Source organism: Nilaparvata lugens, chromosome 2 (assembly GCF_014356525.2).
Source record: "Nilaparvata lugens isolate BPH chromosome 2, ASM1435652v1, whole genome shotgun sequence".
NCBI classification, from domain to species: domain Eukaryota; kingdom Metazoa; phylum Arthropoda; class Insecta; order Hemiptera; family Delphacidae; genus Nilaparvata; species Nilaparvata lugens.
Window position 1 is genome coordinate 4,311,283 of NC_052505.1, and position 25,533 is coordinate 4,336,815.

General features: G+C 32.0%; 1 protein-coding gene and 1 long non-coding RNA gene across 4 annotated transcripts in view; both read right to left on the reverse strand.

Annotated features, from left to right (window-relative positions):
- LOC111055228 (N-acetylneuraminate lyase B) overlaps positions 1 to 25,533 on the reverse strand; it is a 50,148-nt gene that overhangs the window by 8,025 nt on the left and 16,590 nt on the right. For all 3 annotated transcript variants that reach the window (XM_039420375.1, XM_022342393.2, XM_022342396.2), the window contains exons 6-7: positions 7,214 to 7,356; positions 3,909 to 4,080 (exon numbers count right to left, since the gene is read on the reverse strand). In XM_039420375.1, coding sequence (XP_039276309.1) covers positions 3,909 to 4,080; positions 7,214 to 7,356 — 315 coding nt within the window. The remainder of the gene's footprint in view (positions 1 to 3,908; positions 4,081 to 7,213; positions 7,357 to 25,533) is intronic.
- On the reverse strand, positions 11,743 to 13,475 carry LOC120349762. The gene is made up of 2 exons (XR_005570398.1): positions 13,379 to 13,475; positions 11,743 to 11,983 (listed from the first exon to the last, which is right to left on the reverse strand). It is a non-coding gene; the product is annotated as an uncharacterized LOC120349762 (long non-coding RNA).

Below are 25,533 nucleotides of genomic sequence, written 5' to 3' on the forward strand. Positions count from 1 at the left end.
TTCAAGTTATTCTGGTATATCTGATATAAGTAAAGTAAATTCATGTAGCTTTTGTTGGTGGGGAGTCCCTTGCAGGAAGGTCCCACCGCCTGAATATATAATTTAAATCGTCAATGGGCCTTACGACTGTCATACTTCAGCCGGGACCGACTATTAACTTGCCCATTTGATAACACGGGAGTGATCTGGTTGAAAAACTTTTGGTAATGAGAGGGTATTAGAGGAGAATGAGAGGATAATGGTATTAGATAATGATATGAGATAATGGTATGAGAGGATAATGAGAGAGGAAACTAGGTATTGAACCCGGGATCTCTATGCTGCTACGCAAGCACTCTATCCACTAGACCACGGATCACTCCGTGATCTGATATAATATCAATAGTTGATTCTTGATAATAGAGAACAGTTCGATCTCTTTTTAGCCTTTATTCTATATATCGAGATAATAAATTTTTTTCATAGCTAAAAAACGTTTTGTCAACAGTGCGGAATCGAAGAAGGTTAGAGCTAGAGCTATCTGCTCCATTATGAGACAAGGATAGCAAATTATACGATTTTTTAATTAATTCAATTGAAAACTTTTCCTCCTGAATTTAATAATATTTTCAATTATATTATTTTTTAAAGAATTTTAGATTATATTCAGGTGCTGACTTTATAACGTGAATATCACTATATACTACTGAAGTTATCCCAAAGTTGAAATATAATTTTTTAGAGCTTCTAATTCACTAGAAATATAATAATGCCAAATGCTAGTATTGAATTTCTCTATCCATTACGATGAAACATCAACTTTTTAACACGCTATTGACGACTCAGTGACGGTTGCACAACAGCCGGTTAAATTTTAACCGTGATTAATTCCATAAGAACCAATCAGAGAAAGCGTTTTTGAAAAGACGGCTTCTCTTATTGGTTTTCGTGGAATTAATCACGGTTAAAATTTAACCGGCTGTTGTGCAACTGTGCCTTAGACTATACAGGGTGATTCATAATTATGGTAAAATAATTTAATACGTGATAGTAGAGGTAAAAATAAGAAAAAAGTTCATATAAATATATATCCATAAACGCTTCATTAGCGAGTTATACAGGGTGAAAGATTTCGCCCAGAATTCAGTTCCTCTGGTGAAATACACCGATGCTGAATTGTTTGGGGACTAGTTTTTTAAAAACTTATGCTGGATTCATATGGAAAAATATCTGAAACATTGAATAAAACTAGTCTGGAAGCTGTAGTGTGAGTAGTTTTTGAGAAAAAAGTTGAAATATGCAAAAAATCCAAGTAGAAAAACACAGACTTCTACGTTTGATGCCCAATAACTTTCTTTATAATAACCAGTGAACAAATAATTTTTCGCAATAAAAATTGTAGAGAATTTAATTCTGAAGAGAATTATGTAAGCTGTGTAAACTGAATTTAAATAAAAGTTGAATAAAATGTATTCTTATGTAGTACATTAACCACAAAAATTTGCTGTTTTATGAGGATAGAACTAATAACTCATAGGTTGTAGCTGATTGCAAATAAAACATGGATTTCAATAATAGCTGTTCCAAAACAGCTGATTTATTATGTTTTAAATAAGAAAATATTTAAAAGAAATTATCAGTTGAAAATTATTTTCAGAAATATTTTAGTTCACTGTTGAACAAAAAAAAAAAAACTGTAAGTTAGGCCTACTGTAACCACGCTGTGATTTTTGTTTAATCTATTAACCAGTTATTTGTAACCATTCCACTCTGCTTTTGTGTTAAGTGCTAACTTTTAAAAAATGGCAGGTAATCTTAGACATTACTCATACTCCGAATTAGCTGACATGCATTTAATGTATGGAATGGGACACTACTGTAATAGTACTGAAGCAAGACGTTTGTATCAAGAGAACTTTCCCAACCGAGTATGTCCAAGTTCAAGGTTTTTTGCCACTATTCATCAACGTCTGTCTGAAACAGATTCTTTGATATCCAAAGAGCACATTTATGCATGCAGACCCCGATCTACTATGACTGTTGAGTTAGAAGAACAAGTTCTCAATGAAATTTATGAACATCCAGAGAAGAGCAGGAGAGAATTGTCAGTGCAGTTTAATTTCCATCAATCTATTATTTGGTGGAAACTAAAATAGCAATAATTACATCCATACCACCCCCAGAAAGTTCATACTCTATTGCCACGAGACTGTATTCCCTGTGCTGGTATTTGCCGATGGTTTTTAGTAAAACTTGTTTACCCAAACTTTTTAACAACCGTTTTATTTACCGACGAGGCACACTCTCCAAGAACAGCTATCGTTAACGTCCACAACCAACATATTTGGGCAGCTGAGAATCCTCATTCCATCAATCCTAATCTTCCACAACATCAGTTTTCAGTAAACATTTGGGCAGGAATCATAGGAGATCATCTACTTCTGTTCGAGCTTCCTCCCAGGCTTAATGGCATAATCTACTAGTCTTTTGGTATAAGTTTAATGTCATTTAGATATGCTACTTTCATATAAAAAAAACTTTTCATAAAAAACCGAATATTCTATTTGCAATCAGCTACAACTTATGAGTTATTAGTTCTCTCCTCATAAAACAGCAATTTTTTGTGGTGTAATGTACTACATAAGAATACATTTTATTCAACTTTTATTTAAATTCAGTTTACACAGCTTACATAATTCTTTTCAGAATTAAATTCTCTACAATTTTTATTGCGAAAAATTATTTGTTTACTGGTCATTAAAGAAAGTTATTGGGCATCAAACGTAGAAGTCTGTGTTTTTCTACTTAGATTTTTTGCATATTTCAACTTTTTTCTCAAAAACTACTCACACTACAGCTTCCAGACTAGTTTTATTCAATGTTTCAGATATTTTTCCATATGAATATAGCATAAGTTTTTAAAAAACTAGTCCCCAAACAATTCAGCATCGGTGTATTTCATCAGAGGAACTGAATTCCGGGCGAAATCTTTCACTCTGTATAGCTCGCTAATGAAGCGTTTATTGATATATGTTTATTGGAACTTTTTTTCTTATTTTTACCTCTACTATCACGTATTAAAATATTTTACCATAATTATGAATCACCCTGTATATTTATTTCTCTGTAAACTAATAGATTCAAGCTGCTTTGGGATATCAGATCACCCGGGATCTATTGCTTTAAAGTTTATAATCCATATATTTTCACATTAATCAAGGGGCCAATAAATTGTGTCAACTGATATAAATAGTTTAGCATTATCATAGAGTAAAGATAGCATATAAGAAGATGGTATACGTAGTTTATGTTCCAAATTTCAAGCTATTTTTTTGTTAACTCAAGCTGATTACTGTCGACTACTGTCCATTATTACTGTTTTTGCCAGGTGAGAGTGTAAGAACGGTACAGTATTAGATACTACCAGTGTCAAATAGCTTCACAAAAATGAACTACTTGGACTATCGGCTTGAGTTAACAGTGAAATTTTGAACATAAACGCTCTATATCATATTTTTATTTTTGTGCTGTCTTTTCTTTGTGGCAGTATATTGTAAGGACCCACTCTGACTGGTAGTATGAGAGACTACCAGCGTTACATAGCTTCACGAAAAGTAACTCAAGCTGATTACTGTCGACTACTGTCCATTAAACTACTAGGACTATCGGCTTCAGTTAACAGTGAAATTTGGAACATAAACGCTCTATACCTATCTTTTCTCTACGGCAGTATATTGTAAGGACCCACTCTGACTGGTAGTATGAGAGACTACCATCGTTACATAGCTTCACGAAAAATAACTACTAGGACTATCGGCTTGAGTTAACAGTGAGATTTGAAACATAACTGCTCTATAACTTACTATATTCTTATGCTATCTTTTGTCTATGGCCGCGTATTGTAATAAGGACCACTTTGACTGACTCACCTCTTGTCTCTATCAGATTAAGAGTTGCATTCAAATTGTTTTGTAGTTTGAGGGCGTGCTTAACGTTTCCAGTTTCAATGCTAGTATGAATTGCCTGTACATAATCCGGGAAACAATTGGCAGACACAACAATACAGCTGTCAAGACCAAGTGCTTTTTGTCCGGCCAAAGTCTGAAATAAATTTAATTTTCATTTTTAATTAAAATTCATTCTGTTGTTCTAAGAGTACAAGAAATGCATAACAAAGTCAAACGTCACTATTCCTTAAGATTTCAAGATTCAAGATTTCTTTATTGCAGAAAACATTTATACAAATGTATAGCATCGTAATAGATTAAACATGCAAAAAAAAACATTTACATTCAAAGAAATAAAAATACAAGCTTACAAACAGCAAACAAATACCCTCAAATTAGAAACTCCTCTTTTCTATATGGACGTATTTCTATTATAGTATATTTCACACCTAGAGTAGAAAATGAGATTTTTCTAGGACTTTCCGAGGACTAGAAAAGATTGAGAGCCGGAAAAACATTTTTGCTCAATTTTTGAATATCAGGAAATTGTCCAAGTATTTTTATTTTTTATTCTGATTTGTCTAAATAACATAAAAGATGATGTTCAATTATGTGGGAGGTTGAGTCTATACTTTTTTATTCTTTCAAATGACAATAAGATGATATTATTATAAATGTTTTAATTATTGAATAATTAACACAAATAATGAAACGTTTTTTGATCAGCTGTTTTTTGATCACCTTTCTTAGTTTCATGTTAGCGGCTGGAAAGGGTACTCTTTCCGGCCTAGGCCGGAAAGAAACCTGTTCTGACGTCAGACGAGAGTCGTCTGCAAACAATGTCTTTCAGATCTAGGTAGGGACTGGAAAACAGCTGCTTTCTATGCAGTGTGGCAAAAAAATTTTTTTATGGTTCTCTTAAAATTACCCACTTCTAGCTCCTTTAAATGTGCAGGAAGCTTATTGTAAGCTCTTATACCAAACTCCTTAAAGCAGTTCAATGTATTTGCATAATTGCACTGGTTCACTCTAAGAGATTCAGAATTTCTAGTTTAATGGTTTTGAACGTTGCTATTTACAAAAATATTTGCTAAATTAATTTTTACATACATAAGAAATTCAAGAATGTAAATAGCTGGTACTGTCAAAATCTTGAATTTTTTAAATAAATCTACACAATGAAAACGACTTTACTTTGATAGTAATCAACGCTTATTCACTATCGGCGTATAAGAACCAATCTATGGCCGGGTTGCACAAATGCCTGTTAAATTTTAATCATGATTCAATTCCACGAGAACCAATCACTGAAGGTTTTTTCTTTGAAAAGAAGGCATTTCTGATTGGTTCTCGTGACATTTAATCGGGATTGAAAGTTAGCAGAACTTTGTGCAACCCGGTGTATCGTTATAGAACAACCAATCTTACACTTGGTTGCACAAAAGTCTGTCAACTTTAATCCCTATCAACTGCCACGAGAACCAATCATAGAAGCCTTTTTTCAGAAAGCCCTTCTCTGATTGGTTCTTGTAGGATTTATTCCAGATTGAATTTTAACAGGTTATCATGGAATAACTCTTCTCAGTGTAGCTTATATATCAAGTACTCTTGACAATAGAATTAAGGCCTACATAGAACAAGTGCTTGGAGAATATCAATGCGGATTCCGGCCAGAAAGGGCAACAGCAGATCAAATCTTTACAATCCGGCAGAAAAGTTTTATGAGCATGACCTGGATTTACATATTTTATTTATTGACTTCAAGCAAGCCTCCGATAGCATAGTAAGAAGTGAGCTATGGAAAACATTGGAGCAATACCAAAAAAGCCCATAGTCTAGCAAAAATGACAATAAGTAGGACTGCAGCAATGGTCAAAATTGGTAATAGAAGGAGCAGCACTTTTTAATTTAACACAGATGTCAAACAAGGCGATGGACTATCTGCAATCCTATTCAATATTGCATTGCATAGAGCTATTGAAGGATTAGACAGGGGAAATATTTTCCACCGAATGTATCAGGTATGTGCATATGCGGACGATGTAGCAATAATTGCAAGAAGGAAAGATGTCCTACAGGAAACGTATTTGTTGATAGAAAGAGAGGCGATAAGATTGGCGACTTGATAGTGAATGAAAGTAAAACGAGGTATATGAAAATATCAAAGAGTCAAGCAAGAAGAGTTCCACAAAACCTCCGAATCGGAAATAAAAGCTTTCAAGGTATAAGGAACTTCAGCTACTTGGGGGTTGAACTGAATAACGAGAACAAGATGGGTTACAGCATAAAGCTAAGAGTATTGGCTGGAAATAGAGCATACTTCGGTAACATGAAACTTTTGAAGAACAGGCTCATTATGTAAAAACACGAAACTTAAAGCTTATTCGACCTGTTGTGAATCTTGGACGTTTACAAAAAAAGACAAAAACCATGTAGGCGTTTTTGAAAGGAAAATCCTAAGAAAGATTCATGATCCAGTTAAAGAAGGAGAGGAGTGGAGGAGAAGAACTAATTCAGAGCTCGAGGCATTGATAAAAGGCCGAAATACTGTAAAATTTATAAAGGCACAGCGGCTTAAATGGTTTCGACATATCTGTAGAATGAACGAAAACAGAATGCCTAAAATAATATTCAAGGAGAGGCTACATTCAAGAAGAAAGATAGGAAGGCCGAGAATAAGGTGGGAAGATGAAGTGAGAGACGATCTCCAAAAAATGGGATATAGAGAATGGAGACAATTAACAGAGGACCGAGAAGCGTGGAGAGCTGTAGTGGAGGCGGCCAAAGCTCATATTGGGCTGTAGTGCTGAAAAAAATTTAATAGGTCTTTGTGCAACCGGGCCTAAGTATCTTTACTCTATGCTGTCGTATGAAACGTCTTTGAAGAGCGAATTACGTTTTATGAAGTATGTTGACTTCATTAGATAATAAGATTACAAACATGATGGATTAACTCAATTCAAGACTACTATTTTCCAAAAAGCATGCAAGATGTATATTGTAAATTCAAGATGAAGTGGATGTAGTAGCAAATTCATTAGTAGGCCTACTTGGTTAATAACAATAAATTATTTATTTAGTTAAATTTATTCCACTTGAATACTTCATGCATAGCTATATCTTCCAGACATAAAAATATGTTTATTTAGACTATTTTCCAATCACTTGATAATGGCATCATATACAGCCGAAACATGTTATGACTCAATAATTTTAAAAAGGGAACTTATATTTCTATTTTTCTTTATTTACAAGAGTAGCCCTAAAGAAAAAAGACAAATATTTACCTGTTCGTTGCCAACAAAAACTGAGAGATGATTTCCCATTTGTAATAACTGATTAGCTTCTTGCAGATTGTTATGCGTGTACTTGACCCCCGCAAAGGTAGGCACCAATTCAATTGCTTTATTTGTAAAGTCAACCATGTCAACTGAAAACATGAAAAATATCACTCGAATATACACTATTACGACAATAATAGATATTTTTTATAGTAATATTGACAAGTTGATATAAGTGTGATTTTGTTTTGCTTCACTAAGTTATAGAATAAATAATACAATGATAGATAGGCTACTGCATTTATAGTAATTGACAAGTTGATAGAAGTGGGTGATTTTGTTTTGCTTCACCATAGAATAAATAAATACAGTACTATTATAGAGTTTTTTTTTTTTTTTTTTTTTTTTTTAAGATTACGTCCTAAAGACTCCAGTCATGGAGTATAAGACAAGTCATGTTATTACATAATAATTCTAACACTAAGTAGTTCAACCTAGTTTAGGTTTGAAAGGAATTCTTGTACACTATAAAAAGCTCTATCAACTAAATATTTTTTAATTTGTTTTTTGAAAATCTTCAAATCATCATTACTTTTCAAGATTTGAGGTAGCTTGTTATAAAATTTCCTACCAATATAATCTGGTTTTTGTTCAAATAACCTACTATTGTGACCCATTATATGATAATCTGCTCTGTTTCGCGTATTATACTCATGAACATCTGAATTCTGGATCACACCACTCGTTTTCACATGCATTACAACTTCATATACATACAAAGATGGCACAGTTAATAGACCAAGCTTTTTAAATAAAGGCCTACAAGAGTCTAACCTATTCACTTTCTCTATACATCTGAGTGCCTTCTTTTGAATCTTAAACACCCTGTCCATATTTTGTTGAGATGAATTACCCCATACTAAAATAGCATACCTAATATGAGATAGTATAAGTCCATGGTAAGCAGTTAACAGTAGTTTTTTATCATTCAGCCTAGCAAGCTGCCGCAGGACAAATACCCCAGATGATATCTTATTACATATCCTCTCAATGTAAGGATGCCATGTTAATTTCCTGTCCAATAAAATTCCCAAGAATGCTACTTTCTCTTCTTGGTCTAATTCATTTTCCTCTACAAACACATTTATTTCTCTATCCTCTACTGAATTATATTTACTTTTGAATTGTAGGAATTGACATTTCTTACTATTTATTGTTAATTGCCTTTGCTTCAAGAATTGGACAATTGACTGTACTCCATAGACTATCTAATAAATAATTGTTAAAGATAAGCGATGTGTCATCAGCAAACAACAGAGCTCTGTGATCTTTTAACTCTTTTGGTAATTGGTTCACATACAACAGAAACAGTAAGGGACCCAGAATTGAGCCTTGAGGTACTCCAGCCTGGACCTCCAGTTTTTGAGATTTAATTTTTACTATTTCATTCCCATCCACCTTGGTAAGCTCAACACACTGGTTTCTACCTATGAGATATGATTCAAACCATTTTAGTTCTATACCATTCACACCTACAGTTTTTAGTATTTCCAATAATATTCTATGGTTCACACAATCAAAAGCTTTGGATAAATCAAGAAATATTGCGGCTGCCTTCTCACCTGAATCTATTATATCTATTAGTCTTTCAACAAGGGATACTATTGCCGTCTTAGTAGATTTCCCTTTCTGGAACCCATGCTGTTCATCACATATGAAATTAATTTCTTCCAGGTGCATCAATAGCCTATTTAAAACTACTCTTTCAAAAATTTTACTTATTACATTTAGAATACTAATGGGTCTATAATTTTCAACTCTTTCAGAATCACCGCTCTTGAAAATTGGCAAAATTTTTCCTTGTTTCAGATCATCAGGGAAAATACCCTGCTCTAGTGAAGTATTAAGGAGATGCAATAAAGGGTCCAGTAATTCATTTTCACATTCTTTTAAAATTTTGCTTGAGACCCCATCCAATCCTACTGTTTTTTTGTTATTCAAATTTTTTATTATTCTTGACAACTCATCTCTTGATAATGGATGAAATTTAAATACCTTTTCAATTGGCTCAGCATTTAATATAGTTTCCCACACAGCACACTGATGTTTAAAAAACGTTTAATAAACGTTACCTCTTAAACATTTGAAACGTTTAGACAACGTCGTATGTTGTTGGCCATAACGTTTTCTAAACGTTTATTCAACCTTTAGTTTGGTACTGACCTTTACGTTTAATAAACATTTATTTAAACGTTGTATTCAACATTTCGATAAACGTTATATCAACGTTTTGATAAACATTATAGTCAACTTTCAATAAACTTTATATCAACGTTTTGATAAACATTATATCAACGTTTTGATAAACATTATATCAACGTTTTGATAAACATTATATCAACGTTTTGATAAACATTATATCAACGTTTTGATAAACATTATATCAACGTTTTGATAAACATTATATCAACGTTTTTATAAACATTATAATCAACCATTAGTAATAATAATAATAACCATTAGTTAAGCATTCGATTCTTTCCCAGGTAGCACAGAAACGTTGAAATAACGTTAGAAACACGTAATACCTTAACGTTGAAAAGACATTGAAATTCAACGTTGAAAACACGAAAAAATGTCCGCCGTTTCCACATTATTTTCAACGTTGAATAATAGTTGAAAAAACATCTTAGTAAGCATTATTTTCAACTATCAACAGACGTTGAAAGCACGTGACAACCATTATTTTCAACTATAAATAGACGTTAACCGGTACCTTATCAATTACATGGTAATATTTCTAAAATCATTTGGAAAGAGATGAAAATACGAAATCATATTTCCATTTATTTACATATGATTTTATGTAACAGAAATATTACCGTGAAATGCGGTACATTGGTAAGGTGACATTAAAAACACGCAATAAAAACCATATTACTTTTGATCCACAAAAATTATTATAATGAAAGTTGTTTAAAAAACTGAGATGGTTACAACTAAATTACCATGGTAATTTAATATACTCTGCCATTGTGTAGCTAAAAGCTCAAAAACATTTTATGTCAGTAAAGCCGCGTTTACACCAAAGTTATTAAAAAAATGTTAATAGCTTAATCCATATAGATTCTATTAGATTGAACGAAACTTGACAAACACATATGTTCATCATGTGTATATAAGTTATGTTCAATCTAATAGAATCTCTAAGGATTAAGTTATTAACATTTTGTTAATAGCTTTGCTGTAAACGCAGCTTTAGAAACAGAACTTAAAACTATTATATATTATATTGAATGATGAAATACAAAATCAATATTTTGTCATTACCATGTTACAGCAAAACACTTTTATAAACTGCTTATTACACTACATCTAACCACTTTTTAATTTTAAGAACTGAATATACAAGTTATGTATACATTCAAACAAAAATGTTGACTGTAATACCTATAAAAATTGCAATAGTTACAGTATTGACATTTCAAAAAATCTGGAGTGGCGCACTCACACAACTTTCCTTGCCGTTATGGAAAATGATCACCAGACGGTAGTGTTCACGCGCATCTCAAGTCTACTGTTCAAAGATCTGAGCCAGCTGGGCGACAGGACAATGACGCTGGAGACACAAGATGTCTGCTATCTCTTCATAGTGAATGATAAATATAGAATCAACAGTTGCCAACAGTTTGCAATTGAATAATCAAATTTTCTCGAATTTCGAGCTTATTTTCAATGTTATGTGAAAATGTTACTGAACATTAATTGTAGATTCTTATGCTCAATCTTTTCCACTTGAAAATTTTTGTTTAAATAATTGTATCTGAAGCCTGATAATTGAGAATCTGAAATCAAACTTTGCATAGATGAGACGGAACTCCTGAAATTTTCACAGATACGGGACTTGTGGCAGTTGATAGAGCTTAACAATGTCTATTTTAGGTATAAATTGGATTAAAATTGTTGGAGACGTTTACGATAAAATCGCAAAAACCCTGTTTTTGACAACATTTTCGCCATTTTAGTCGCCATCTTGAATTACATTTGATAGAAATAGTTCGTGTCGGATCATTATTTTGTAAAGACCTTAAGTTCCAAATTTCAAGTCATTCCGTTAATTGGGAGATGAGATATCGTGAACACAAACACTCATACACACAGACCAATACCCAAAACCACTTTTTTGGACTCAGGGAACCTTGAAACGTATAGAAATTCATAAATTGGGGTACCTTAACTTTTTTGGAAAGCAATACTTCCTTACCTATGGTAATAGGGCAAGGAAAGTAAAAATTGGTTTTGTTTTAGTACAAGCACTAGCTGTATAGAACATGAACTAAATGTAACAGAGAGGCTTATGTAGTATAGAATAAAGATACTATAACCACAATGTGGCCATTTGTTTGAGAAGGCTAAATTATGGCAAAAGTATGGTGGATTTGAAAAAGTTAGCCAACAATCAAAATGCTGAGAGAACAAATGGCCATAATGTTATTATACAGTCTTTCTGTAGTGTGAAATGAAGAAAGCGAATATTAAATGCATGAAAAGTCTGTATATTGTAAAATCATTACAAAAGAGATTATGGATGTTTGAGATTCACTAAAAATTTACTTATTGGCACTTGGCCTAGTTACATGTGATTGGGTGCTGGATCATTTCTCCGTTTTTCTTGACCTCCATCACGGTCTTTGGAGAATCAAAACCAATTTCGGATTATTTACTGGATTTCTTCATTTGGGGCACTGGAAGTAGACTTGATGTTCCACACTGCACCTGGAAACAAAAATTCATAACCCACTGTGAAAAACAATAATTTTAAAATTGAAAACTGCCATGTAGTATAAGTTTAAGCTAAAGTTCAAACCTTTTTTTTAGTTTAAACAAAATTTTTGTTTTCACAGTATCAGTTTGAACTGTCTCGAGTTTAAACTCTAGGAAAGTTTAAACTACCAAAGCAAGAGGTTTAAACCAAATAATTTTGATAACTTGACATCCATAAAGATTTGATACAGAAACATTTGATAGCAAATTATTTTTTGAAGATTTTTTAATTACTTAAGCTGGGATTACACCAAAGTTATTAACAAAATGTTAATAACTCAATCCTTATAGATTCTATTAGATTGAATGGAACTTGACAAACGTACATGTTCATCATGGGTATGATAAGTTATGTTCAATCTAATAGAATCTGTAAGGATTAAGTGTTTAACATTTTGTTAATAACTTTGGTGTAAACGCAGCTAAGAATAAATTCATTTTTAAATGATCAAAAATGGAATTTAATGATTTGATTGTATGGTATGAGATGTTGTGGTATTTTTCCATAATTGAAAGAATAAGACTTTGATATTGTCAAAATAAAATAAATAAAAGTGGTATTGACAATATCAAAGTCTTATTCTTTCAAAAATGGAATTATTCTTATTATTTTTTAGCAATAGCTACCTAACCTAGTCTATAAATCAAGAATTCACAGATCTTTGAATTACTAAACTCAGTGATGTAAGTAGCTCAAGATGGGTTTTAGTTATTGTTTTTTAATGAGCAATAAAAGTGTGTACTGCGTTATAATTTCAGAATTTTCTTGTCAGAAATTAAATAAGAATACAGTAACATATGTGCCCACTTTAAAAACAAACAATTTGAAGCAACCAACTAGGCAGGTTGTTGGTAACTTAGCCCAAGTTAGGCTAGTTTAGTAAAGTTTAGCTTGAAAATTTGTAGTTGATGACTACTAATCAAAGCATAGTCTATTTTTGAGATTGAAATATAGGCTTATTAAATTTATTTATTTATTTATAGATGGCTTTCATTGGCAGAGAGATCATTTTGGATGTTCTGCCTCGCCGTATTACCCAATGTCATTTTTTCCTATCAACACTCAAGTTTATAGGTTATATATTAAGTTCTTCATGTTTTCAATATATTAAATAAGATGATATGAAAGATGGTACCTAATATAATATGGTTTATTTTTTGAACTTTACAAATAATAATAATAATAGAGACTATACCACGAGGAAACGTTTTCAGCATAGGTTAGCCTAATCCTAACACATTCACAGAAAACTATAAAGGTAACAATCTGAAGTGTAGGCTATATGAGTAAAAATCAAGTATATCTTATACATAATAAAATAAATAATTTGTAAATGTGTAACTTACCTTTCAATCATTCAACGGATAGAGATCACAAAAATTACAAGATGAACACAAACACAACACATCTATAAAACACAGCTATAAATGGAGGTTATTTTCTTCGAGTTGAGTTGTTTCATTGCGCATGCTTGAATACAATTTTGCGCGATGTTTGAATATTGCAGAATAAGTTAATTCATAGATTCCGTGTTTTTAGAATAATTTACATAATATTAAGCATAATTTAAGTGAAGCCACATGAGTGGGTGGGATTGACACTTTAAATTGTTGGAATCAATATAATAAAAGTGGTTATCATATTTCGAATTGAAAACCTGAAAATGATTTCAAAGTCTTGGTGTGTTATTTTATAAATGGCATGATTTCGAGCATAAACAAAAATCCAATTGGAAAAAATGATATAACTTATTCAATTTTGGATAGAATCATTTGAGATTTTAGGACAATGTTGATAATATAAACAGAAACGTACATGATTTTTTTCAGAATTTTCCATCATCAATTAGCATAATTTCAAAATTTTAAACGTCAGTAGCCCGTCAACGGCACGTTTGACGGGATTTTTGCATACAGAAAAAATGCTGGAAATTCACTTCTACAGCCGAATTAGTCATAAAAGACTGTTTTTTGAACATTTTTGGGAAACTTGAAAATTAGTCAAATTTATTTCAAAGTCACTATATCTGGATTAAAATTAGCGCAAAAGGTCTATTATATCATCAACAGAGACGATTTTCACAAGAGACAAAAAGTGTTTGAAATTCAATTCTGCATCCAAGTTATTGATCAGAAATACAATTTTTTTGACTTTTTTGGGAAACTTAAACATCTGGCAAATTTATTCTAAGTCCCTCTGGATTATCGCTAACAGTCAATTATATCGTTAACAGTGCGTTGTAGACGATTTTTGCAAAAGACCAAAAGTGTTTGAATTGCAATTCTGCACCCGAATTGATCAACAAAAAGCCTGAAGTGAGACATTTTTGGAAAAATAAAAAAAAATTCAGTCATCTTAATTGGTGCAAAACATTATTTTTATCTCGATAGTGTGTTGGAGACGATTTTTGAAGAAGATAGAAAGGGGTTAAAATTCAATTCCACTTAAGAATTGTTGGTCAGAAAGCCTGAATTGAGACATTTTTAGGGATTAAGTTACACCGGTGAGGGGGGGAGGAGACACCTTCTGAAAAAAATGTTCGATTTTCACTTTTAACATTTTCACTTAGTTTGTTGACTGGGTAGGTACTGTAAAAATTCCATACTGTACCAACCTTTCTAACGTTTATTTTAGTAAACATTTCTAACGTTTATCAAACGTTGTTTTCATAACGTTTATCAGCATTATACATTCTAGACGTTTATTAAACGTTTATAGAGTAAACATTTATTTTGGTAAACTTTTCTAACGTTTATTAAACGTTGTTTTCATAACGTTTATCGGATTTATACATTTTAAACATTTATTAAACGTTTTTTAAACTTTTTGTGCTGTGTGGGTTGTATTACAAGTATTAGTGTTCAGTGACTTTTGGAGATTATATGCAACCTGCTGATAATACTTATTGAAAAAGTTACAAATGTCTATACTATCATCCATATAATTTCCATGTTCATCGATTATCCTAGGGACATTAGTAACTGTATCTTTTTGAGCTGCTCTCCTATTTCTATTAATTACCTCCCAAACAGCAGAGTTAAAATTGGTACTAGTTGTTAATATTTCAGCTGTTTTCTTACACTTAGCTTTCCTCACTTCTTTTGCATAGTTTTTCTTTAGACATTTGTATTTGACTTCACTCGGAACATCCCTCACTAATTTAAATTCCTCATAGGCTTCCCTAACAATATTTCTTTGAGTAAGAATATCTTCAGTTATCCATTCATCTACTTTGTCCAATTTACTTTTTACTTTGACTTTTTTTATTGGACAGCATACACTAATGTGAAATCTTAGAGTATCAATGAATTGCTTATATTTGTAATTTAGGTTACAACTGTTATAAACACTACTCCAATTTTCTTGAAGCAGTTCCTGCTTCAAACAATTTATATTTCCTAGCTCATATTGCTGAATTTCTTTCACAAAAGTTTTTTTTCTGCTTGGATTCTGGCCCTGCAACTTAACATCTAAAATTTGATAGTTATGATCTGATAGATCTGAGCTACCTAACCTGACATTACAACCTTCTATATTTGTGAGGATATTATCAATAATTGTCTGTGAAGTTCGAGTTACTCTTGTATATTCGTGGACCTTAATTTCTAAATTATTCATATTAATAATATCTCTAATGTCCTCTGTCATTTTATCCTGCCTGGCAAAATCGGTATTGAAATCTCCTACTACTATAACATTTGTGAAACGAGCGGTTGTAATTTCCAAAAGTGTATGGAGCAGCTCACAAAATTTTTGCCAGTCTCCATTTGGTGACCTATAGATACCTAACACTACTACCTCAAATCGATCATCAATTTTTAACCTTAGTCCCGTCACCTCTAGATCCATTTCAACAGAAAATCTCTTAACAAAATCCAGTTCATAAGTTTGGGTATGTTTAGCATTGCTAGTGAATATACATACACCACCACTTCTATGAGCTATTCTACAAAATTCTGATCTCAGTGAATAGCCTGGAATCCTAACTTGATTTATTTCCTTCATTTTTAAGCCATGCTCTGTGAAAATAACAATGTCAGGATCCTCCTGTTTAAGAAATACTTCTAATCTGTCAATTTTGTTGCGAAGATACTGAATATTTTGATGATAAATACTAAAAACCTTACCATCTTGTGCTACTCTATCTCTAGCATTTGTAGCTATTTCCCTTTCCCTGTTTTGAGCCAATTTACTAAAAAATCGTTATTTGTTTTTTTGACTGTTTTTAAACCAGAGGATTGCAAACGGCTTTCAATCAGCTCTGCCAATCTATTACAAAATATTACTTTGCCAGATCGATTTAGATGCAACCCATGATTAGTGAAGTTATGTCTTTTCAGCCTTTCATTTAGAAAACAAATCCCCAGTTGTTTAGAATTCTTATTTTTTAGGCTGTTGATTGTATTATGGATTGATTTGTTTGTCGAATTGATTGCTTCATTTAACTCTGGCCTATCAAACCTATTAGGAATAGTACTTATTATTACGTTTGTTTTTTTGCTGAGTGGCACAATTTCCTTGATTTTTTCTGTTACTTGAGGAAGATGATTCAAGTTAGGTTCATTTATATTATTTGAGCCACCCAGTACAATTAGATAGTCATTTTCATCAAAGTCTTTAGTTTGTTCCCTAGCTGACTCTACAACTGCATTAATTGATGCACTTGGCTTGAAAAAACATTGGACATCAAATTTATTTTTCAATCTTTTATCAAGGAGATCACTGCAATCACGTCCATGACTGGACGTCAGTAGCAGAACTCTCCCTTTCCTATCTTTATTTCCCTCAGCTATATTTTTGGTTGCTGTCTTCAAAACCTCACTGTACGTTTTATTTCGACCATTTTCAGAGCATTTCCCATCATTTAGGTTAGATTCTATTTTTTTGCATTTGGACGGAGGTTCTATCATACATTTAGTATTATCAAATTTAGATTTTAGTTTCTTTATTTCCTCCGACATTAGACTACATTGATTTTTTAGATTTAGTATTTCTTTTTTATCCCAAGTAGCAAAAAAATATTGTCCCAATATTGGCACAACATTTATAAACATTGTAGAAAATATTTTTATGGTAAAGTTGTAGCAATATTGTTTCAATATTTTCGAAATATTGTTAAATATATCATGTGAAATATTGTTCAACAATATTCTGAAAATATTATTGAAGCATTGATATAATATTGTGACAACATTATCCCATAAATATTGGTAAATATTTATCAGATATTGAGAAAATATTTTCTCATTATTTTTAGACCAAAAATAAATTATTAAAAATAATATAAATAAACAAATCAAATAATAAATTATAAATAACTAATAATTGACAAGAATAATTATTATTTAATAATAAGTATTTATAAAATAATAATAGTATTAAATATTCAATATAATTATATACCATTTTATTTTCTCTACTTTTCTCTTTATATTCAATACATGATATTTCATACTAACTTAATTATATTTAGTATGAATTATTTATTAATAATATAAGTATTTATCGATAAAAGATAAACAAATCAAATAATTTCATAAAAACATACGATTATCTAGGCCTATATTATATAAAAATCAATCTTCAAACTATACAATACTAAATCATCAATCTATACTATACTATTCAATAACTTTTTAACGCATGCACCGAATTTGATGATTTTTTTTGTTGTATTCGTTATTGTCAGGACAAGAATATAGGCCTTTAAGGTTTTTAATCCGACATCCGGACTCTGCGTTCAATTCCGGACTCTCGATCCTGAGATCAATTCCTGGAATCAGCGCGAAACGCTAAATATCTCGTAAACGGTGCGTCTGACGTGAAAATGTTACCGAGAAAAAAGTGCTTAGAATTTAGTTCTACATCCGTTCCAGTGATCATAAAGTGATTTTTCGAGAGAAAAAATTCCGACTTGAAAATTCTTCAAAGTCCTAGATTCAGCGCGAAACGCTAAATATCTCGTAAACGGTCCGTCTGACGTGAAAATGTTACTTAACAAAAAGTGCTTAGAATTAATTTTATATCCTGTTCTGTGATCATAAAGTGATTTTTCGAGAGAAAACATTCCGACTTGAAAATTCTTCAAAGTCCTGGAATCAGCGCGAAACGCTAAATATCTCGTAAACGGTGCGTCTGACGTAAAAATGTTATTGACAAAAAAGTGCTTAGAATTTAGTTCTACATTCGTTCCAGTGATCATAAAGTGATTTTTCGAGGAAAAAATTCCGACTTGAAAATTCTTCAAAGTCCTAGATTCAGCGCGAAACGCTAAATATCTCGTAAACGGTCCGTCTGACGTGAAAATGTTACTTAACAAAAAGTGCTTAGAATTAATTTTATATCCTGTTCTGTGATCATAAAGTGATTTTTCGAAAAAAGTTCGTTTTCAATCAACTCGAAATTTTGACCTATCAGCGTAAAACGCTATTATCTCGTTAAACATGCATCTGACGCGATTTTGTCAAGAGACAAAAAAGTTTCTAAATTCAATTTTACAATACAATTACTGATTAAAATCCTTATATCCCAACTGAATAGTGAGTTAGGGAGAATTTCGTAAGTTCACTTTCAAACGTTATTATCTCGTTAACGGTCCGTCCGGGGGCAGAACGGCCAGTTTCAAGTTGTTCGAAATTTTGTCTACATTCAGAAACTATGGCTATACGTAGGTCTACGATCAACGGTTGTCGAGATACAAGCTTTTGAAACGTGTTGTGATGGCTTCACGAAGTTCATATACAATACACTAGAACTACAGGATATTTGAGTCAGTTTGAATCTGAACGTAACAATTCTCTTTTAAACAACGTTAATACTCGTTAACCGTGCGTCTGACGGAAAAATGTTACTGAACAAAAAGTGTTTAAAAGTCAATTTTATACACATTCCCGTTGTCAAAAATTGTAATTTAGAAAAGATTTTAATTCTTCACTTGAAAAATTTATTTGAAAAATGCTTATAATTTTGTTAATTTTGGACAGATTGATTTGAAAGTTCAGGTGCATCTTAATACTATGAAGAGAAACTTTCATGATTTTTTTGTATAATTTTACTATGTCCCCTTCTAAGATTATTCTCCCTCCTAATCTGGAAAACCTCCCATAAGGGACTTGAAAACTTTTCAAACGCAGCGCTATGCTGAGGTCTTTGGCGCTAAGAAACTGGATTGGATAAAATTGCCCGCCTTACAACACGATTGGATGACTATTGTTCATGTTTCATACCGACTAATCGGTACTGAAAACATCGATTGAACAAGCATCGATTAATTCAGCCTTTGAAAGTAGAAAAAAACAGGCCAAAAACAATAGAAAAACGCATAATAAAGCAAAATTTTCATAAAAATAACTGAGATATATTGGAATATAATTGAAACAATAATATCAGTGACATATTATTTATGTCTGTAAATCCTGTGAAATTGAATACTCAGAGAAATCCCACTCATTGATTAATCGTTATGGAATAATCGATTATTTCATCAAAACATCGATTATTCCGAATAATCGATACCCATCCCGCCAAACCAACAGATCACTTCTTACTACCTCACCAGTCGCATGGCACTATGGTATGGCAGTCATCACAGTAGATCACACCCATTCACTTTAACCATATTGCTATCGAAAGATCGAAAGGTGGAATTTTACACGTACAGATAAATTAACCCATTCTCGATTGTTCAAGGTAAGTTCCTGTTTTGTTACTTTTTTGTATAATATTTTAGGCCACTGTAATAACATTTTACTATTGAAATTAATTTGTTTAGAAAGTAGGGTTGTCCCACTTTTTGTTTTAGGTTAGGATAAGACCATAGTTATCAAGTAGGATAAAATTAACTTATGAAGTAGATCATTATCACCTAGTAAAACAATGGAAATACATTAAAATATAGGTAGGCCTTATTTATATTAGACATAAGTTATGCCTAACCAGAATCTAAATTCAAATTAAGATTACCTTGTGGCTAAATACAAGTACCTAACCCTTCGCTATTCTCGGCTATTTGCCGAGCCATTGAGGCTAACTTTTACTTTACCTTCCCAGTTAGTTGGCGTCAAAATTCTAGTTGCAATCGATTCAGCATGTTATTCTGATAAAACCACAAAAATTTTGCGGCAGTCACTTTTAGTTAATAAGTTATGAACATTGAAAGTTGCAATTTTGTCAACTATTTTTCAATGTAATTTCTCTGCATTGATTTGCGTATAAAAATAGTCAAATCTTATGTAAAATTTGTCAAGAAATCCAATGAGATCAATTAGAAGTTTGTAACTTCAGAAGTTTTTGAGATATTCCGATACTTTCTTGTTAGATGTCACGTCTACTCATTTAGAGATATCGATTCCATAAGCCATTCTTAACAACCCATCCCAGGCCTAACGTGTGTCCCACCTTCCTTTTAAAGTTCGATATCGTTTATCAATATCTCTAAATGTGTAGACTTTTCTAACAGGAAAGTACTGATATTCCAAAAAATATGCTAAAATAGTTCTCTGATTTGGTTCACTTAAAGCTAATCAGGATTAAAATTTAACCGGCTTTTGTGCAACTGGGCCGTTGTGAGGGAAATTTTTGCATTCCTCTGGGAATTAATCTCAATTTACTGTGATTAGATAGAACATTTCTCTATGAATTTTATTATAATTTCTCCTTTCGTAATACATTTTTTATGCTTTTATACTCCAGACCGAAGTTCGGTCCCCGATATTTGTCATAAATCTTCGTGACTGAACTGCTTTATAAAGATTCTTCTACAGGAAAAATAATTTCGACTGAATGTCCATGCCTCACAAATCAAGTTGATCTTTATAGTTTTCTATGTTCTTTTATAAATTATGAATTGACACAACTGTCTCATTTTGTTTAAAGGTTTCCTATGCAGCATCATCTGCTGATAAAACCACCGAGAGCAGGACCGTAACTAGCATCATGGCGAAGCTTGTCAACATTGTAGTGGCAGTGAATTTCTCGTGGAAGAGGGTCCAAAGGAAGGACCAGAAACTAGAAAAAAGACCCTTCAAGGACCTCAATATTTCTAAATTTATGATTGGTAAGGTCTTATCAGTGTAGTTTTCATCTTGCAGTTTTGTGTACATTGCTTGAAATTTTGAATTTATTGGTTCTTAGTCAACTAAACTTATATTATTCAACTTCTTCCGTTGTATGGGATGGTAACTTTGCTATTTTTATTTAGTCAACTCAAACCCTCACAGCCCTTTTGATCTAATAATACATGAAATTCAACAAAAGCACATGATATTTTGAACTATTATGTTACTTTGAAAAAATCTTACTTATTGGCCTTTATAGTTATGTCACATAGTCATTATGGCCCAATTTGATGAATTTAATTCAATTCTGGTGAAGGTAAGGAACCTCAACTTTCTTACAGAGACCTGTGATATTGTTGCGGCCTCAGACAAAAATATTGAAACACACATACGGTAATTGAAATTTAATGCTTTAAATAGTTATTTGACTTCAGAAACGCGCTAAAATGCATCAGTAATGGCTTAACGTCTGATAACTGAAATATTTTCTGTGGATGAATGAACATTATGATATTCCCGTGATTTATAAAGACTTATTTCATTATGTTCCAGCTGCCGTAAAAAGATGTTGGGTTGATGCAGACATCAAAAGAATCAACCTCACGGCTGCATCGTGGTTGGCGCAATCGCAAACAAAATTGGACAAAATGTAAGAATTTATATTTCTGTACTTGATTTTATACTTTTAAAGTATTCGATCATTTCTGAGTTCACGTGTCTAGGACTAGGATTATGACTACTCTGATTGGTAACTAATTACAAGTGCTGTAGTAACAAACTAAGTTGTAGTGATGCAATACTTATTGTTCTCACTAAGAGCTCAATTCTTTTCCCCACTTGCCAAGAAGATACAGCAAATGTGAAATCTGTTAGGACAAACTAGAAACTTTCTAGCATTACCATTACTCTCTTACCTCAAAGCTCCACCCCAGACGCATTTGAATCATCAGTGAACGCCTTCAGAAAAAATCGTTTCATCTTAATTAAGAAGTCGTGTAGTAAGCAGATGCGCACCAATATATAACCAATTGCTGCTAGTTAGAGTAGACTCATATATGTCTTTGAAAAATTGAATCAATCAATTTTTCAAAAACATATTATATGCAGTCCACTAGAACATATCTACACTCCAACTAGAAGCAATGAGTTATATTGGTGTACATCTTTTTACCGCATGACTTCATATGATGAAATGATTTTTTTTCAACATAACCAGTGCAAATTATGTGGAATAATCACAGTGGAAACAATTTCCAGTGTGCTAGTGAAAACCGGGGCTAATGTACAGCTGACAATGGTTTGTTTATTCATGTTCAAAAATATTCACTCCAAAGGGTTAACATTGATTATTTCAAAATCCTATAGGACGGACTTCCCAAGTTATAGGAGAGCTTGATTAATGGCTAATAACCTTCCTAGGGTAAATATGATGTAGTATGGAAAGGACCTTCAATTAAGTAGAACATGTGAGTTTATGCAAATCATGCACATTCAAAGGAATACAGTAATCGATTTTTTATGTAGTATTGATTTGAAAATACAGTTTTTGAAGATTTTTCTTTTTGTTTTGTTCTTAGGAAAGCTAAGGCAGTGACAGACGGGGCCGGTGAACTACAGCAGGATGAAATAGTTGATCCCGCCGCCGAGTAGCCTCTCTAATAGCAATGTTATACCATAGAGAAACAATAGCGTAAGTAGATATCCCATGGTATAGGGTGTTTATGTCGCAACTTTTACTGTTATCTCAAGCCAATAGTCCACATAGTTCTTTCCCATGAAGCTTTATGATGCTGGTAGTCTCTCATATTGTGCCGTTCATACACTCTTACCCGGTCAAAACAGTAAAAATCGACAATAATCGGCTTGAGATAACAGTAAAAGTTGCGACATAAACGCCGTATACCATGGGATATCTACTTACGCTATTGTTTCTCTATGGTTATACTCATTTCTACATTTGATATAAGCTGGTCTACTATCTATAGTTTGATATTTGTCATGTATAGTTAACAGCAACAATAAGTGTTCCTTAAGAGCCGACAGATACTGGGTGTACCAGTTATCATTTCTTTCGTGCTTGAGTCTTATATAAAGTAATGCTTTAGTGAACTGATGAAAAAATCTCTGAAATGCATCATTAGCAGACAGCTCATTTCCATATAATAAATTAGACCAGTCACAATTTTACAGTCGATTCTTAAATCTAAATATGTTGTCCTTATTAATAGGTCTAGTAACTACTATCTTAAAATGACGACTTCATACAACCGTTGCATCATTATGACATTCAATTGTCAAGAACTTATGTTCTGGGTGGGTGACTAAGGGCCGGTTTCCGAGGGAATGCCTGTCTGGACAACATTTTCACTAATGTCTGGAATGCTGCTACTACCAATAAAGTAGTATCATTTAGGGCCGGTTTCCGAGCTCGGGATTTGGCTAAGTCCTAGACTTAAAACAGCTGGAGTCAGAAAATTAGCTTTCCAAAAAGGGGCGTAGTCGCAACTTTTATAACAGTAGTTGCAGTTTTTATTTTCTCATTTCTATAATTTGAAACGTTTTTACTTGACGAAATTAAACATTTCTAAATAACTCAAAATAGCTGAAACTTTACCCTATTTTCTCTTTATTTTATCAAGTGTTTAATTTTCTGACTCCAGCTGTTTAAAGTCTAGGACTTAGCCAAATCCCGAGCTCGGAAACCGGCCCTAAATGATACTACTTTATTGGTAGTAGCAGCATTCCTGACATTAGTGAAAATGTTGTCCAGACAGGCATTCCCTCTAGTATTCTCGCTATTCGAATAAATCATATTGTGCTGTCTTAGAAAATTTATTAGTTCAGTTGTGCTCCATTGGTTTTTCTTAACATCAAATTCAGAATTTACGTCACCTCCTATAAATATTTGAAAATGTTTAAATTCAGGTCCATGTAAAAAGTCTAAAAGCTTCTCCATGTTTTCTAAAAATATTTTTGGCTTTCCATTTGGAGGCCTTAGGAGAATTATTATGAATTGATTAAATTCTTATTACTCAACAATTACTGTTGTTCTTACTTGAATTAATTCCCGAACCTATTTTGCATCCATCAAAATCCCTTCCTTTAATAAAGGTCGAATACATTATCACAAAATTAAAAAAGTTACACATTGTTGAAACATTGAGAAAATAATTCTATTTTAAGGCAATATTTGTAAAAAATGTCAGAACATTGTTTCTTCAATGTTTTGTAAAAACATATTCAAGAGAATTGTTTCAACAATATTTTATTTCGCTTTTGTCAATATTTTGGTAAAATATTTTCTGAACATTGAGCAATATTGCTACAATATTTATATTCCTTTTGTCAATATTTTCCAATACTTTGGTAAAATATTTTCTGAACATTGAGAAAATATTGCTACAATATTTTATCTTCCTCTTGACAATATTTTGATAAAATATTTTCCCAACATTGAGCAATATTGCTACAATATTTTCAAAAAAATGAAAATCGTTTCAAAAACATATTTTTAAAATATTTTAAAAATATTTACCAATATTTTTTATATATTGTAACAATATTGATAAAATATTTTTCCCAATATTGGGACAATATTGTTTTGCTACTTGGGATGGTCTTCATCTTGTAATTTTATAATCAGTTCCAAAGATTTAATTTCTTCTACCATCCCTAACCTTTCTTCCTCAGACGTTTTTAGAGTTACTTCTAATTGGTTTTTAAATTAGTGTGGCTACTTTGTAGTTGAGCAACTTTTTCGGCTAAAGTAGTTTGAGGAACTGGGGTTTTTGGTTTTGGCGTTTTTGAATTTTGGTTTTGGGAACGCGTAAGTACTCCCGCAATGTTTACATTTCTATTAATAACCTTCGGTGTTCTATTTGAGCTCATCTTCCTATCTAAGAAATTATATTACTTGCAATAATAATAATTGATTTATAAATGATAGGATTTTAATTAGGTTATAATTTTAGTCAAGTAAACTATCTATGTTTATTTTTAAATCTCGAAAACCTAACCTCAAAATAACCTCTAAACGATGTTTGGCTTATAAAATAGAATTAAGAATTAAAATCTAAAACAAAATGATAAAAAGTGATCAAGAAACAATTAATAATGAAATTAATACAAAATTTGTACTTATCCGTGACTATTTATAACACAAAATCTTCCAAAACCCAGGAGCTAAATTATGTATGACTTTCATTCACAAAACCTCAAGGTCCTCAGTACTCCCTTACTATTTTCCAAATATGGTGGCAATATTACATTTTCTATATTCTCTAGTTATTATATATCTTTTAAAGTATCAAGTGGGTTCTTCAAGTAAGTTCATTCTACTACTCTCAAGTAGTACCTATATATATTATTTACATATTATTATCTTTATTTAATAGCTTATCAATTCCATTTTTACAGATGGAATTAAATAGAGAATGCATTTATTC